The following is a 17,647-nucleotide window of genomic DNA, read 5'->3' on the forward strand; positions in this document are numbered from 1 at the left end:
TGCCTGTGTCTGCCCATTTTCTGCCATGAAACTAGAGGCCAGTGTGTGGTTGGTGCATTATGGAACATTTATAATGATATGATTTGTCATCCCAAATATTCAAAACCATCTGATTTTCTGACTTGCAATATATTTTATAAACTCAAAATCTATTTTCTATACCTTGTTCCCTGCCCTGGAGCTTCAGCCAAACACCTAAACCTTTGCTGCAAGTGTCAGAATATTAACCGTTGAATCAACAGCAATTTTAATAAAAGAGAAAAGAGGGAAATTATTGAGTCTGTAACTGTGCATGATTTATTTTAGCATATTTAGGTATAACTTGAATATGAGCTGCACAAAAATGTTCAGTAGTTTGTTGGTGCTATTTTGAAGCAGCAAGTAAATGGGCCGTTGATACACTCCCATACACTTTGAATGTCATCATCTTTGTTATTTTTATGAATGCTTAATTCTCTGATTTTCCTCCCTTGCAAGAGTACTTGAAATAATAAATGCTTGTTGCCACTGGGGCCTTGCAAGCATGACATACAATATTTGTAAAGCATGAGTTCATGTTTCCATGCCTGTTGTGAAAGTGTAGCTTTATTGTGTGCGGACTGTATTGCCTTTCTTCTATGAGCTTTTTCCACCCAAAAGACAGAGATGTTGTAATTTGAAATCAATTACACAAAAAGAACTTTCTAGTTTTGGTAAATCAGTTATGTCAGTAGAATGTCTATGTGCACTTTACATGCCTCAGTGGTAGAATAAATTCTGACATTGTACAAAGAAGAGGGCTGTAACTGTAGTCCATCTATGAAGCATAATTCATTTTCCATTGTTCACGTTGTATAATGAACAACGTCAGTTTAGGGGCATTTCCTAATATCATTGGTCTACTTGTGTTCATGTAAATGTTCTGACGTGTGAGTTCGTTGTTCAATAGTCCACGGTGTACCGGTCTCTGCTGGAGGATCTGGGTCTGTCCACGGTGGACCGGTCTCTGCTGGAGGATCTGGGTCTGTCCACGGTGTACCGGTCTCTGCTGGAGAATCTGGGTCTGTCCACGGTGGACCGGTCTCTGCTGGAGGATCTGGGTCTGTCCACGGTGGACCGGTCTCTGCTGGAGTATGGGTCTGTCCACGGTGGACCGGTCTCTGCTGGAGGCCCCGCTTGAGTATGAGCTGAAGGAGTTTCTGGTGAACCTGCATGATTTCATCTGATTTCACCAGATTAATTATTAAGAATAAGTAAATAAAAAATCTTCTCTCTGATGGTCTCGTTTACTGATGAAGTTCATATCGAGGATCAGGACAAGACTGAAACTGGTTAATATTCAGTTAAAAGTTTCTCACAGTCACTGAGTAATATTAAAAACACAACAATGTAAAAAGACACTACAACTAAAAGCCATGCATTCAAAATCTCACTGAAGTAAAAGTAATGATACGTATAAGTGTTGGCAACAAAATGTACTTAAAGTATCAAAAATACACATTCTAAAGAAAATGACTCCTAGGAGTGATAGATTATATATGACTTTACTAGATCATTCATACTGATGTGTCAATGCATTAGCATCAGCATGAGTTGTGAAGCAGATTAACTATTTGATATAAATGACATAATCCAACAATTTAAAAATAAACAAGTCAAAGTCCTGAAATTTGTGATTTAATCTATAACAATGAAGTATGTTCTGTACATTCATTTTGTGTTTTTATGCTAAATCTTTATCTGAAAAGTAGGCTGTCACATAAGTGCAGTGCTGTAAAAAAGTAAAAAGTGCAATAGCTCCTTTTGAAATGGAGTTAGACTTACATATAAGTTCCTTTTTAGTAAATAAATGATTTAAAGTCTTATACAGTCAGCCGTGTGACTCCAGATATCAAACATCTATCAGCTTTCAAAGCTCACATGCGTGAGATATAACCTTCAACAGGTTAACTTGTGGATGAGTTATTAGTAACTGTTTTACAACACTTGCTCAATTGCAAGGGATTAATGTTAGCAAATGGCCATAAACAAGGATATTGAGAGCTTGTGGATTATATCGTCAGCAACGTAGGCCTATGCTGATTTAGAGGATGCTATCAACTTTATAGTTGGTCAGTTAACCTTTTAAAAACGCACCTATACAGAAGAATTGTGACATTTTCTGCAAAGGACTTCTCAAACGTGATCATTCAAAATCAGGTTTGTAAGCAATTTTCATAACAGCCATGAAGTAAAATGCTAATAAAACCAAGCGTGTGTAAAAGAGAGCCCAGGCTCTCCAGAACCACAAACACAACATCAGGTTTAACTAATCCAGAATGAATATAGTGATTGCGTTAATCTGATTGGGGATCTAACTAACCCTAAACTCTCAAAAGTCAACAGAGACAGGGGACGCGATGTTTAGTGTCTCCAACCACTGTGGGAATATTCACATATTACAGGAGCACATCTGCAGGTTGTGTTCACTGGCTATAAAAATGAATCATTAAAAAAATATAGCGTCGTCATCAGCCTCCACCTGACTGGCCAGTTCAGTGGCAGAACGTGACGTCGGCGCTGCCAGCGTGGAACGCGCGTCACGTCGCGCTCCTATCCAGGAAGTAAACTATCCGGTTCGGTCTTGAGTCTGCGGAATAGAGAAAGAAAACACAGCAGCTGATACGTGTCCAACTCAAAGGTTCAGCGAGCTTTCTCGAAGACTTCTGAAGGGACAACGTGTCCTGGACCCGGACCCGGACCGTGTGCGTCCCGTGCCCCCTCACAGACCCGGACAGGCTGACAGCTGTGTGCAGTGAAGGTAAGAGCTCGGTCAGCTGTGTGTGTTGCTAGCTAGCCCTGTGTGTCAGACGTGAGACGGGCCGTGAGACGGGCCGTGAGACGGGCAGCGAACACACTGCTTCCCCGCTGTCCTCCGGCTCTGTGGAACCTGCTGGCTGAGAGGAAGCAGCGTGAAGCGGGTGTTTTCAGTGTCCTATGTCAGCGGCTCTCGGTAACGTGTCCGCTGACAATGCGGATGTGCAGTGGACTGCTGGTCATCACCAGATCACAGATCCTCCTGTGATCCTCCTGTCGAGCGATACATGCCATGTAGGTCTGTATCATATCCATAATGTAAATAAGAAATTCTCAATATACAAAATAATGAAACAGACCTGATAAGTTGTTTATAACTTAATGTTTATTTTTGGTCCAACAGGGTACTGCGCTGCAATACCTGTATTAGTAACAACAACAACTGTATTTTAATTTCAAAATTCCAATATGTGTGTCACTTTTCAAAGAGAGGTTTACAGTGTGCTTAAATGAAACTAATAAAATCAATAAACACAAACAATAGCAAAAGGGTCTGGTAGATAGGAAAACAACCAAATGTTAGCAGTGCATAACGTGACAACTGTGTTCTTAATATTGTTTGTCTATTTTTTTTTAAAGTTAGTAAAAAGTCACAATGTCACAGTTTTTTTTAACATAAAGCTAAATATCTAAATGTTGTGTGTTTAAATATCTTTGGAAAGAACCTGTATTCACTCGTTTAATTTTTGCAGCCTATCTTCAAACTGTCGTTACTTTAAGCAGAAAGTTTTTCTGTATTTATACACCACCAGATTTGAATAATTGTACGTCCCCAAATCGCCAAAGTTCAGCAGAGAGCTGAAACCAAATGAATGAATTAGTAGCTAATAAAATCTATGTTAATAGATAATTATAATTATAAGATCAGTTATTGTAAGATCATTATAAATATTTGAAGTGAAATTCTATCATGCCATAAGGACATTATTTTAGCAGCTGAACCAGTCGCGTTGTAAATAGGCCTCGTAGGTAATGCTTTAATAAAACGCTGTAGTTGCTCCAAAGTAAACACAGTGAACGTGTCCACACCCATCTGCATGCGGCCTATCAAGTATAGAGATTGTTCAACTTTTATTTGGTTTCTTTCCCACTGGCTACTGAACTTGTGACAACACTGGTGTTAGATTAGATTACATTAGATCACTTTATTAATCCCCAGGGTGGAAACTCATTTGCCACCAAAAACTCATACAGACACAGTCCACAGTACACAACACAGTACATAACAGACAGAAACACATTACAAAGGATAAATAACACCAGACAATGCCATATAAAACATGATCGACATCAGAAAGATAAAAACCTCTAACGGTGTTCATTTAAAAAATCGGACTGCTGCTGGAACGAAAGACCTTCTTATTCGTTCAGTAGAACACTGAGGCATCCTGAGTCTCCCACTAAATGAGCTTCGGAGTCCGTTGAAGACACCGTGTAGTGGATGTCCTTCAAACAAGACAATTGTTTTTAACTTGGCCCTTGTTTGCTTTTCAACAGTGATTTCCAGTGAGTCTGGGGTAAGGCCAATCACTGAGCCAGCCTTTCTGATCATCTTATTGATCCTGTTTTTATCATCCGCAGTGATGCCGTGCCCCCCCCCCCCCCCCCCCCCAGCAGAGCACAGCATAAAAAAAGAACACTAGCCAAGATCCCCTGATAGAAAACATGAAGAAGCTTCCTGCTGATGTCAAATGATCTCAGCTTCCTCAAGAAGAAGAGTCTGGACTGAGCCTTTTTAAAAACAGCATCAGTATTCTTCTTCCAGTTTAATTTACTGTCCAGATAGACCCCGAGATATTTCTACGACTGGACAATTTCTATCTGCTGACCTGCAATTGTCACTGGGGAGACCTCCTCCTCCTTCTTCCTTCTAAAACCAATAACCAACTCTTTGGTCTTTCTAATATTTAGTTTTAAAAAAGTTTCATCACACCAGCTGACAAAAGATTCAACCTCCCGTTTGTAGGCCAGGTCGTTGCCTCGGGTAAGTAGACCAACCAGAGCAGTGTCATCTGAGAACTTCTGGATGTTACAGGACACATGGCTCTGCCTGTAGTCAGCTGTATAAAGTGAGAATAAAAAGGGGGATAAAACTGTTCCCTGTGGTGCTCCAGTTTTAGTTAAGATAGTGTAAGGCCGTTTTTTATCAAGCCTGACAAACTGTGGTCGAGAAAGAAGGTAATCCAAAACCCAAGCAACAGTTGTATTGTGCAGTTACCGTAATGTAAATGAAAATGCACAGTATTTACAGTGTTTTTTTACTCTGTCATCTCTTTACAATGTCGGCAGGTAAACTGCAACACAAGGTACATCAAGACAATGTAAAAAAAGAAAACAGGGACAAAATGTAACATGTTACCGTTTGTATTAACGGAGAATATCATATTTTCAGCCTGTTTCCAGTCTTTTAGACATGATGGGCACACATTGTTGCATGTGAAGGGATGCTGTGAATACAACATCAGTGTGTCTCAATGTATGCATGCATGCACGCGGTGACAATTCTGCCTCTCACACACACACACACACACACACAAACAGTTTTAGTGTTGCAGCATTTGTAATGACTGATTTAAAAATGTTTTTCCTAATATTCTTTTTGACTTGCTCCCAGCACACACACACACACACACACACACACACAGATCCACAAACACTTTAGACGATGGTGGACTCAACGTTTGCTCAAGTGGGCAAGAATCTGAGTGAAGCCATGAGAATCCTGGGAGACGGACAGAGGTGAGATTAGAGACTATTCTACTTGAATTTAGAAAACGAGTATCAAATATGACAGCTGGAAAAATGACCACAAGGTCCATCAATAACTTTCTGATGATGCTATGATGTTGGTGAAACTCTAACCCCCTTTAAGATTATGGAAACACAACTTTATCACAAGGACGTAACATCAAGCAAACCAGCAAACTGAGGGAACATATCTGTATGTTGAACTTATAACCCAAGGGTCGGCAGCCTGCGGCTCTTCAGCCCCTCTGTTGCGGCTCCCTGAGTCTACATCAGGGGTCCCCAACTGACGGACCGGATCCGGACCCAGGACCTAAACCCGGTTGATAATTCGGAATTATACATATTATGCACTGAGTTTATACTTTAACCGGCGCTTCTTATTCAGCCGTTACGGCACTTGTTCGGCGGTGCAGGAAACACACCGACCAATGCGTTGTCAATCACATCACGTGATGCAGCTCAGCCAATCAAATATGGGCATTCTGACAAGTTTCCGGACTCTAGTGAGGTTTACACACACCGTGACACACGGGGCTAAGACGAGGAAATAGAAAGAAGAGCAGGGAAATTGCGTTATCTCACATGACGTTCTCCAAAAAGAGAAACGTGTTCAGAGAGAATATAATTTATAAGCAAGAATGAACAGAATCTTATATTTAAATTATTCCCACAGGCAGTTAAATCCTCTACTCCTGTCAAGCGCTTTTCCCTGCGAACGGCTAATCATGATTTTCAGACCCCCGCCCTCTGTAAACTATCAATGGATAAATCCAAAAAAAGAAAAGTCACGGAGGAAAATAGAGAGTTTAACTCTGCGTGGACGTCTTCATTTGCTTTCACTGCCAACGATGCTGGCTTACCTGTATGCTTCCAGAACAAGCACACAGCATTTGCTAAAGTGTCACGCTGGAGATGATTTCTCAACTGCTGCAGCAAACTCCTCTTCATAAGAGTTTGATATTGTTCTAACAGGTAAAATTGCAATAAAATGTCAAGAATTGTCTTTATTCTTGTTCTATATTTTCATAAATACAACAAACTATAGTTTTTGTATGTATATAAAACTTTATAAGCTGTGATATTAAATAGCTTTTGCGGCTCCAGACAAATTTTATTTGGTGGAAAATAGGACAAAATGGCTCTTTGGATAGAAAAGGTTGCCGACCCCTGTTCTAACCAATGAGCACAGAAAGCAACATCATCCATTACAGTCTGTGTTGTTGTGCATCTGTTTAGAGAGCCAGAGACGGGACCAGAGAAGTGGCGCTTCAGCAGAACCAGCATCCCTGGACCCCTGCAGGGAGAGTAAGACACACACACACACACACACACACACACACACACACACACACACACACACACACACACACACACACACACTATCCCTTTCTGTTTATGCAGGTCTTTAAGTCTCCTTTGAATATTCTTGTGTTGGAAAAAAGGACTTGAGTCTGAGAAGACTAGATGTTTTTTCTATTCTTGGTAAAAGGGCTCTGAACCACTAGTGACATTTTCTCTGAGCTAAGAGAAGAACAAAAAGCCAATCACAGAAATCAGTGGGGACTAACAAAATACAAACAAATCATGAATACGTACACAGATAAGAGGACAATTGTTTTTATATTGCCTCCTGCATGAGGCCCAATGAATCAATAAACAACAGTATCAACTTAAGGTCCTATACGTTTCACATGCTAGCTTTTCCTAAACGTTCAACGGCATATCGTTTTCTTACCACAATTGGACACAGCAGTGTGTTCTGAGTCACTTCTAGGTCAGTAACCTTCGACACAGCACTCTGTCTCCTGCTCATTATTTAGAGGATGCTTCACAGTCAGTCAGAGCAGACTCTTCTGAAAACACGTCTATGAAATATTTGTTGCAATTTCTGCTGTATTAGGCTTCTGTTTTCCTTGAGACATGTTTTGGGGCAGTTACTATTGGAGTCAATGGAGAACTGGATGTCTCTTGGTCAGTTTGGAGCTCGTTGAGCAATATGTATAAGTCTGTTTATTGGATAGATGTATTTAGTGATGGAGGAGGAGTTGTCAGTGTGTTGAGGATGATATTTGATACCAAGTGTGGAAATTGTGTGCGTGGGAAGAGTTTAAAGTTATTTTGAGAAGAGTTGAAGAGCTGATGCTCATCACTTCCTTTGCGTCTCCTGTGCAGCGGTCAGGATGTTGCCACTATACTGCACCTGGTTCACAACCTCATTCATGATGAGGAAGAGGAGGAGGACATGCCCAGTCAACAGTAAGTAGAACTCATCAGTGAGCAACAATACATGAGGATAGTCTGTCAGTGTTTTGTACCTCAACTGTTCCAAATGAACCATGTAGTGTCATGTTGAATCCAAATCCATACCCTAATATGTAGCTATGAGTAAGATGATCTTAGTCCTTTAAGGTGTCATGAATCTTGTCAGGCGTCTAGTTCCTCATCATAAAATCAGTACATGCATGGCTCAAGCTGATATGAACCAAGGCCAGACTGATCGGTAGAAGGAAGAAGAACTGTTACAACTACAGCTAATGTAGTTTTTCTTGAATCAGAGAACAGTTACTCCTCCATGGAAATAACGGAATGGAGGAATACGGTGTGTGATGAAGCTGCTCTTTGTCTCCAGTAGGATGCAGCATGTGGGTGAACAGGGTCACATGGCCCTGCTGGGTCACAGCCTGGCCGCCTACATCTCCGTGTTGGACAGAGAGCGACTGAGGAAGCTGACCACTCGGATCCTGTCTGACACCACATTGTGGCTCTGCAGACTGTTCAGGTAGACCTGTGGCTACAAGCCCAGTACAGCTTAGGATCTAAACTGATCACTCATACTTTGCTTGTGTTCATCATCACACAGTAAGCACCAGCACCAGCAGGTGAAAGGTTCTCCACGGTCTGTTGGCCTGTGTAATACATCTAGGTCTCATTCACAGCATTGTTATTATTAGATAGTAGAAAAGTAATCAGTAATACACAATGCTAAATCTCAGATTCTGTAGTTGTACCAGTTGTTGTCTTTGGCACTGTATTACAACTCAACATATTGGTGGAGCTTTCTGCTCTCAGTACTCTCCATTCTCACTGTGCCTCAGGTATGAGAACGGTTCAGCCTACTTCCATGAGGATGACCGGGATGGCCTAGTCAAAGTGTGCCGGCTGGTCATTAACGCCCGTTATGAGGAATATGCCTCTGAGGGCTATTCAGTCCTCAGCTCCAGACAGCCCGTCATCTACCAGAGCGCCTCCGGCAGGTCTGGACTGGGGCAGCATCTGTGCAGCCAGGTAGGAGGGGCGGAACACAAACTCTCGCATGATGACGGTTAAAGACCCTGTGTGTTCCTATGCTACCACTGGGATTTTAGAAATATTGGAATTGTACACTTGAAGGGGCTTTAAAAAGAAAAGATTCCACACGGGCTCCTTATTTACCTGCAGACGGTCTCTGTTGAATGTCAACAAAGTAAGGTATTTAACAAATATCCTTTTAGCAGCACGACTAGTATTGTTGAGACGTTTGCACACTAAATCTATGACTTTAATAGTTTCAAAGTGTCTGCTTTCAGTATTCAGTATTATATAGTCATGTAGATTACACTGTATTTTATCCAGCTGCATACACAATAGAACATGAGCGTTATTTTAATGCTAGTCTCTGTGTCATCAGCTCGGCCTGCCTCTCTCTAGTCTGTGTACAGTCCCATGCAACACCATCTTTGGATCCCAGCACCAAATGGTAAAAGAATCCAAATGAAAATCACTTTGAAAACAAACTTTCAGATAGTTGAAGATAATTAGTTTTGACTCGTATCCTGTTTGTCTGTCAGGACATTGCCCTGTTGGACAAACTAATCAAGGAGGACATAGAAACCGGAAAGCTTCCGTTGCTGTTGATCGCCAACGCAGGTGACGGATAATCACAGTTCAGACACTTTATGTTTCACTCTGTACACAGGTGGTACTGAATATATTCATTGAGAGGCAAATCACTTGCTTATGAGACTTTCTTACTGCTGTTTTTTTCCCAGGTACCCCTGGGGCAGGACATACAGACAAGTTGGCTCGTCTGAAGGACCTGTGTGATCAGTACAACATGTGGCTCCATGTGGAGGGGTGGGTCAATTCTTTAACTCTCTGCACTATATGGTTGTGATTTATGCACCTTATTTTTAACATGAACTCACAGAAATACTCAGTGTTTGTGCAGTAGACGTGTGCTGATCGTACATTGACGATTGAGGGCATGCACACCTCTGTTCTCCATCTGCCTGCTCACCAGAACTTTGCTATGTGCTCTATAAGAGTAGTTAACGTTGTGGATATGACTTGGATTATGATATTAAAGATAAGATGATTATGTTAAATGGAAAGTGATGCTGTGGTTTTCACTGTGGTTTCGCTCAAACACAGACTTTAAAAGGGAGCTGTTGTGTGAAATATATTTGTATATATGTCGTAGTATATGTTGTGGCGTACACAAGTCTACTGTCAGAAAACCTGTGGAAATCACTGCTGTAACGTTCACTTCTAACATGCTGTTGTGTTTTCTTCTTCAGGGTCAACCTGGCAACCCTGGCACTGGGTCAGGTCACCTCTGCTATCATGGTAAGCTAATGGTAAAATGACAGACGTGTTCAATGTACAGTACGTCCTGTTCTTCACCATGCTCATTGATTAAAGGACAGGTTCACATTTGAATACGTCTATTTTAAAATGCTAATGACATGCTCTATGTCCATTGAAAGGATGAATGGTCCTAATTGTTGATCCTGATCCACAGACACAAACCAAGACTGTGGGCTTTGTCCTCCATTACTCACATTGGAATCACATTAGGAAGCCAATATGGATAGGTGGAACAGGGACCAAAACCTCTATTTACATACACATGGGCATGTGAATATTGTTTTAAGAGAAACCTGAAAAAATGTGAACATTTCCATCAAGTGTTAAGATGCTAAATTAATTTCAAAACACAGCGCTGTGTCAGCTTATGACAGAACAAAAACTCATCACTTTTACAGATTAATGAAGCCAGCAATGTGACAAATAGCACATCTGAAAGGAGGTAAAAGCACATGTGCACAGTGTAAAAAAACCTGAAACTGAGAGATGGCAGTGTTGAAGAGTGTCCACTCTGAGCTACTAATTTTGACTGTAGGAGTCAGACACTCAGGAAAAGCCATCTTATATTTGACTTTCTCTTGTGACATGTGTTTATCAGTGAACGTTGTTCTTTTCCCTCCAGGCAGCCAGCAGGAGTGACAGTATGACACTGACACCAGGTCAGTGGTTGGGACTCCCTGCTGTTACTGCTGTCACCCTCTACAGACATGAAGACCCTGCACTGGTAGGCTCATCTCATTTCATACAAATTGATTCAACACAGTGATGCGTGTTGTTGGAGGTTTGTGGCAGTTTTTGGTCGTCCAAAACTATTTTCCACTTGCAGTCCAACTTTAACTTGAAGTACCCAAGTTAAGATTTGTTCTAAAGGTTTCATTAGTTGTATTGCGATTAGCTCTCAATGACACAGTCTTTGTCTTTCTCTAAAATAGTGCCGTGCCTGTTTGGGGTGTGGGCCGATTGCTTGGCCCCCAGAAGCGTGCTTGCAGCGTTATCATGAACCGTTCATCGGTCACAAGGCTATTAAATGAAGGCTGAGACACGGTCTCTGACCCCATAGGAGCTATGGGTTTTGACACATGCACAGTGTAACTGGGGCTGTGATGTTGGAGTGTTTCAGGAGACGACGCTAGAAATTAAGGGATGAGGTGCCATGGTGCTCTTTGGGTGTGCTCGGCCTGATGGAACGTTTTGGGCAAGGAGTGCTTACGAGGATTGAAATGGAGTTTTGTTGCATATTAACATTTCATTTATGTTTCTGACAAGCCAGTGCTCTCCCTCTAAGTCTACTAACGACTTCCTCATATCTTTTTTTGTTCCGACCCAAGGCCAACTGCAAAAGCCTCAGTGAAACGAATCAATTATCCTCATGTTCTATGATTGTGCACAAGCTATTGAGACTTTGGCGAAGTGGGTGGAGGTTCACTAACTCCAGTCAACAAACAGAAAGGCGTGCTGGAACCCAAATGTTCTGATTTATGGGCGAGTTTGCTCCGGCCAGTGATAGTCACTAACTTTGTCATTTTACAGCTAAACAGTAACTAAAATATGTTTCTGAAATCATGTAAAGCCAGAATAGGCAATACATTGACAGAATCTTGATGTTTGATCAGCGCTGCCTAACTTGACAGTTTGATCTGAGTTTCGTGAGCCTGGTGCGTTGTGATGGACGGACCTCATTTGCATGAGGTTGAGTTGATTTATACAAATTCAGATACGGCGAATAGTCAGTCAACTCGCCAAGCTGTATCCATCATGCAATGCGTGCCCGGATCAAGGATCTGTCGACTTCACATATGTCAACAGATCCAGTGCTGACCTTTAGTCAGCAGAGCCCTGAAGCCCCGCCCCCACTGCTACACAGAGCGCTGTCTGTTGTTTTAAGAGTTTATTCATATTGAACATGTCACCTGTCCAAATTGCACCAACCGTAACACTTTTGTAACACGGTTGTCGAGATATGCGAAGGACACACACACACACACACACACACACACACACACACACACACACACACACACACACACACACACACACATATTCCTTGCTTCATAGTTGGATGACTCACTGCTCCGCTATGTTTTGTGTCTCAGTCTCTGGCAGCAGGTTTGACCTCCAGCCAGCCGGTGGCCAAGCTGCGAGCGCTGCCTCTGTGGCTCTCGCTGCAGTACCTCGGTCACAGTGGAATCGTCCAGAAGATCAGACATGCTACCGCTCTGGTGAGCATCTCTCCCACTTAACCAAAAACTGACTTTTTTACATTTCAATATGTAAATGTCTTTCCCAACAAATCTTTTTTATTTATTTTTTTTTTTTTTTATGTTTAACCAATTTAAATGTTGGTATAAATGAAATGTGGCACACAGGTGTCATATTATGAAGTTGAGCAATAAAATCCTATTATTTTCTTTGGTAGAAAGTCAGTTGTTTCACCTTTTATCTCTCTCCCCTCCAGAGCCAGCAACTCCTGCAGAAACTAAAAGCTCTGGCCTCCATCAAAACATCGGTATGTGTTCTTTCTATGGACCATGAATAATAGCAGAATGTTTACCACAGTAAAAGGTGAACAGAGTTTTTGTGAGAACCTGCACAAACCAAGTCAGCGATACCCCACTGTGAGGGAAGTGATAACAGTATGTGCAGTTACTGTTATATACAAAGGGATATTTCTGTGTTCACCTTAGACTTTGCATTATGACTCAGTAAAAATAGAGCCCCATTGTGTATGTGATGGAGCTGCAGTCACCTATCACAGCACTGCCCTCTACATGCTGCTCTGCCTGGTTTTGATCACTGCTACATACCTGGGGATTTGAAAAAGGCCAGTGTTCAGGAAACAGGACATTTTAGGTATGATGATCAAAGTATAGAATATATTTTTACATGACAGCCATCATAAAAAAGATTCTCAGATTTGTGCTGATATCCGACTTTGGCTTCACATTTGGCACAATAGGCCTTATCTCTAAATCGGGAGAAGAGCGAGTTTGTTCCTGTCCATTTTACTGCCATTTCCACATCACCTTATATTATCTTGAGTAGCTAAATCACAACTTATGCATTTGTTACTGAAAACGTATACACATGTTAAATAGTTTATATACATAAGACCAAATAAAAACATTTAGCCCTACCTTTTCAGCCCCACCACACCACCATTTGTCTCTGTGTAGACCTAAAAACATTAATTGGAGAGCATAATATTATATTTACTCCCCCTAAATGCTAGAGGACCTGATTAGATTTTGGCACAACTTATGATCTGATCTTATATTATCATCACCCACATGAAATTCAAACACATATATTGACATAGAAATGTTGGTTGATTAATAATGTTATTTGCATGATGGACAGCTGAGGTACAATGTTTCTGTTTGATACAAGGGTCGACGCCTCTCCATATATTCATAAATAACATGTATGACATGAAAAAATGACCTCCAGCTGTTCCATGTGTGTTGATAGGATGTGCTTCAGACAGAGATCTCTCTCGTCGAGGCTTTGACCATGGTAAAACCAGAGTTGTTTTTGACACTAAAACACTCTCAGGGGTACAGACTTTGCTTCAAAGATTGTTCGCTGGGATACACTAAAGGCACATACTGCAGCCATACAGTCACTGAGATGTGATGTGAATACTCCCCAGCTGGGATGAGTAGCGTTGTACATTAACACAACTGTAATACATATGCAGTGAACAATCAGAGTGTTGGGGATCAGGATCATTACACTGTGGTACTCAAACTCACAGGTGCTCGTTAAAAGAAGGATGGAATTCAGTTTGGTCATGGTCAGCAGCATTCACTGTGAAGATGCTCCAGTTTGAGTTTAAAGTACCACTGTGTGAGTAAGATGTGACTGTGTATGAGCACAGGTCCATATGTGAATATATTGCTGTATGTGTGTGTGTGTGTATAACTGTAGTTATAGTCAGTGTGGGTTGCCTTGATTCCAGGGTGTGGTGTCACCGATCATCTCCGGGGCTTCACTCCGGGACGTTCTGGGCTCTCTCATGCTCTCTATTGTAGGTGGGACCAAGCCTCTGCCTGTCTCCCCTACTCCCCCTTCCCCTTTGTCCTCCCTTCTCGTCCTCTTCTTTCTTCATGTCACTCCTGACCATTTTCCTTCACTCACATCAGCTCAGCGGTATTTGGGTCTCCATTGGCTGATGGACTGTTCACTTCTTCCTAATTGTTTAGGATGTGGACCACTCAGGCATGTTCTTTGAGGTACTTCAGGGAATGCCTCTCCCCAGTCATTATGTTTTGTTGCCTTTGGAAGAAATACAAGGGTCATAAATAATTAATGATGGGTCATGTGCTGTTGCATTTCATTACTTCCTTTTGTTTAAAATCCAAATACCTCTTGGTGATGCCCCCTGTTAAAATGCTTTCCACAGCAGCAGAGTGGAAGGTTTTTAGGACTCCCAAACGCCCTGAACACAGCTGACATCAACATGTATCTTAGAGTATGGTACTGGAGCTGGTGACCACTTGTGATCAGATCTCACTTCCCAGCTCTGTATTCAAACAAACATTTACATCATTTCCACTTGCAAAGACTAAATACGTTGTTGTTTAGCCTGCTGGGTTAAACGAGCTAACCAGTGTGAGGCAACAATGCACTTTGCATGTCTTTGCACGCCAGTAAAGCCGAAGAAGATGAAGAAGAAATGCACTTCCTGTGCCAAGTCTGCCGAGAAAGATAAAGAAGAAATCAAGACAATACACACCTGGTCTATTGCTTGGCTGTTGAGTAGGCGGTCTTTACCAGGACACATTCACTTACAGTACTAAAAAAAATGTGGCGACCTCGGAATGTGGTCTGAGTGATTGGATCTCAATGTGTCCTCACATGCATCTTTGGTGCATTCACACCTGTACTTTAAGCTGTCACCTGAGACGCATGTTATTGCCAGGTATGAACAGGGTCGGACAGACTTTGATTTTCTTAAGCTAATATGTGAACATGTCAGATTATGTGTGAGGTGGACTCCCAGGTACCTTAAGGTGCTCGCCCTTGTGTCCTAGGGTGTTGGGGTGTGGAGCTCTTCTGCTGCTTTCTCCTAAAAGCCACAACCAGTTCCTTGGTTTTGCTGACGTTCAGTAGGTGGTTGTTGGCCTGGCACCATAGTGTTAGCTACTTCTTCCAGGTAGGCCTTATTGTTGTTGTGGACACGACTGTGTCATCAGCATACATGATGATGAAGTTGGAGCTGTTTCTGACCACATGCGTGTAACTTGAGTACAGCAGGGAGCGGAGTACACAACCTTGGGGGACACCAATGTTGAAGATGATGGCTTCGAAGTGCGACTCACCACCTAAGTTCTGGCAGTCAGAAAGTTCATGATCCAAGCACAGGGGGAGGTGTTGGGTCCCAGGTCCATCAGCTTAGTTTACAAAACGGTCCACAAATCCGAAAAGAACATTTCAGGGTTTTATCCTATTTCATTGAACCCTAGCTGGCTCTGCTCTTCTGAATCACAGCGCCTATCTCCGAGTTGTTATTAGTTAATGATTCAAATATATCTGTTGTGCTCATTGAGATCTGTACACCTGGTTAGAAAGGATGGAGATGACATCAGTGCAGCTGTATAGGTTGTTATAAATCAAGTCCTCTTACACAAATAACAACTCTTAAATCTGAATATTTATACTATCCTTTTGAAAAAGAAAGTTGCTTGCTCTAACACTCAAAACAAGAGTGATCCTGAAATGTTTCAAGATGAAATATTAACGGTAATGACACTCAATTAGAGTTATGTGGACAAAAGATCTTCTTGCGGATTCATTAGAAGACAGAAGTTGTGTTGTCTTCCTAAAACAAGCTGGGGGCGGGGCTCTACGGTAACATCTGTCGGTCGTTACCGACAGATGTCGGTCAGGCCACCAGTTTTGGCCAGATAGAATTATCTCAGCAACCACTGGATGGATTGCAAAGAAACTTTGTACATACATGTATGTTCCCAACAGGATAAATTGTAATAATGTTTGTCATTCACTGACTTTTCATCTTGCGCCATTATTAGGTCAAAATGTAACTCTGTCCAATACTTTTGGTTTATTACCAAATGTGCACATGAGCACACTTAACAAGATTGTGAACATGGTCAACATACCTGCTAAATATCAGCATGTTAACATTGTCATTGTGAGCATGTTAGCATGCAGATGTTACCATGTTAGCAGGCCTGCTAGCGTGGGTACAGATTCTTAGTCTTGTTAAAATGTTTTATGTAGTTAGTGTTCCGATACATTCACTGACCATTGAGTCTAAACCCATTTTCACTGCTTGTCCTTGACACGGTGGCAGCAGGTGAAGCATAGCTGTCTAAATTTCTTCTTCTTTAGCCATGTTCTTCATCTCATGCCTGTTGGGATATACTGTACAGTCCCTTCAGCATGTTCTAGGTCTTCCCCGGGTCTCTGCCCACACCACAAGGAGGTGTCTTGAAGGTAACTTCATCAGATGCCCCAACTACCTCAACTGGCTCTTTTCCCCATGAAGGAGCAATGCTGCTAATCAATGCTGACTTCTGACATGTTTAAGTCCAAAGCAACCTATACTGGCTGTCAGCTGACTTCAAATAATGTGAAATGCAGCTATAATGAGCTCATTCTCTGTGGGCTGTGTTTTGTTTGTACAGCTAATCTTTAGCAGTGAATGTTGTAGTAGACCAGGCCCATGGAATCCATGGCAATCCTCTGGATACTAGTTTGAAGAAACAACTATTTAATGATCACCGGTATCTGGTCTAAGACTAACCTTAATTGTGTTGGAATGGTTGTGATTCTGGTGTGGTTAAAAAGAGGAACTTCACTTTTTATCATAGTTATGATGTCATAGCAATTGTGTTAACCATGAGCTCTACCTTTCTTCTGTTTGAGCAACACAGTCATAGTATTTGCACAAGTAGAGGCATCCCATCTGGTGATCTTATGTTTGCTCTTTTCTTGCTTAACAGTTCTTTGTCTGAGCTGATGTCTCTTCTTCCTGCTTGGTTGAAAACATCTTACCGCTTGTATGTATGGGCTGCTGTGTACTTGAATCAGTTTTAGCTGTGCCCGTTGCTCCGACACAACTCCTGTAATGCTGGTTTTCTCCTGTGGTTTTATACTTTTAATTCCAGTTCTGATTTAATTTGACCCCTCTTCACCCCTCTGGTTTGTGGGTCCCCCACTGAAAGGAGGAAACCCTGGAGCTGGTGCATGTACATCAGCCCACCAACAGTTTCTCTAATAGATGAATTAAAACCCTCAGTATGATTCAAATGAACTAGGTCACAATGTGTCCGCTGTCCACATCCAAAGGCAAAAGTGGTACAACCTCTTCTGAGTGGCCACACTTGAAGAATACATCCTAGAGAAGGGCAAGCTGGGATAAACAGCACACATTTCCAGACAGTGTCTTCTTGAAGGCATTCAAGGAATGTAG

At 41.8% G+C, this 17,647-nt stretch overlaps 1 protein-coding gene across 1 annotated transcript in view; it reads left to right on the plus strand.

Moving 5' to 3' along the window:
- The first annotated feature begins 2,567 nt into the window (after positions 1–2,567).
- pdxdc1 (pyridoxal-dependent decarboxylase domain containing 1) overlaps positions 2,568–17,647 on the plus strand; it is a 29,100-nt gene continuing 14,020 nt past the window's right edge. Inside the window, exons 1-12 of the mRNA XM_076082036.1 lie at positions 2,568–5,574; positions 6,820–6,888; positions 7,756–7,839; positions 8,213–8,362; positions 8,679–8,868; positions 9,251–9,319; positions 9,411–9,489; positions 9,612–9,696; positions 10,140–10,188; positions 10,832–10,933; positions 12,303–12,428; positions 12,665–12,715. Of these exons, the coding sequence (XP_075938151.1) occupies positions 5,501–5,574; positions 6,820–6,888; positions 7,756–7,839; positions 8,213–8,362; positions 8,679–8,868; positions 9,251–9,319; positions 9,411–9,489; positions 9,612–9,696; positions 10,140–10,188; positions 10,832–10,933; positions 12,303–12,428; positions 12,665–12,715 (1,128 nt within the window). The 5' untranslated portion in view covers positions 2,568–5,500. The remainder of the gene's footprint in view (positions 5,575–6,819; positions 6,889–7,755; positions 7,840–8,212; positions 8,363–8,678; positions 8,869–9,250; positions 9,320–9,410; positions 9,490–9,611; positions 9,697–10,139; positions 10,189–10,831; positions 10,934–12,302; positions 12,429–12,664; positions 12,716–17,647) is intronic.

The sequence above is a fragment of the Anarhichas minor genome, unplaced genomic scaffold, assembly GCF_050575085.1.
Source record: "Anarhichas minor isolate MPS153535 unplaced genomic scaffold, ASM5057508v1 ptg000007l, whole genome shotgun sequence".
NCBI lineage: Eukaryota > Metazoa > Chordata > Actinopteri > Perciformes > Anarhichadidae > Anarhichas > Anarhichas minor.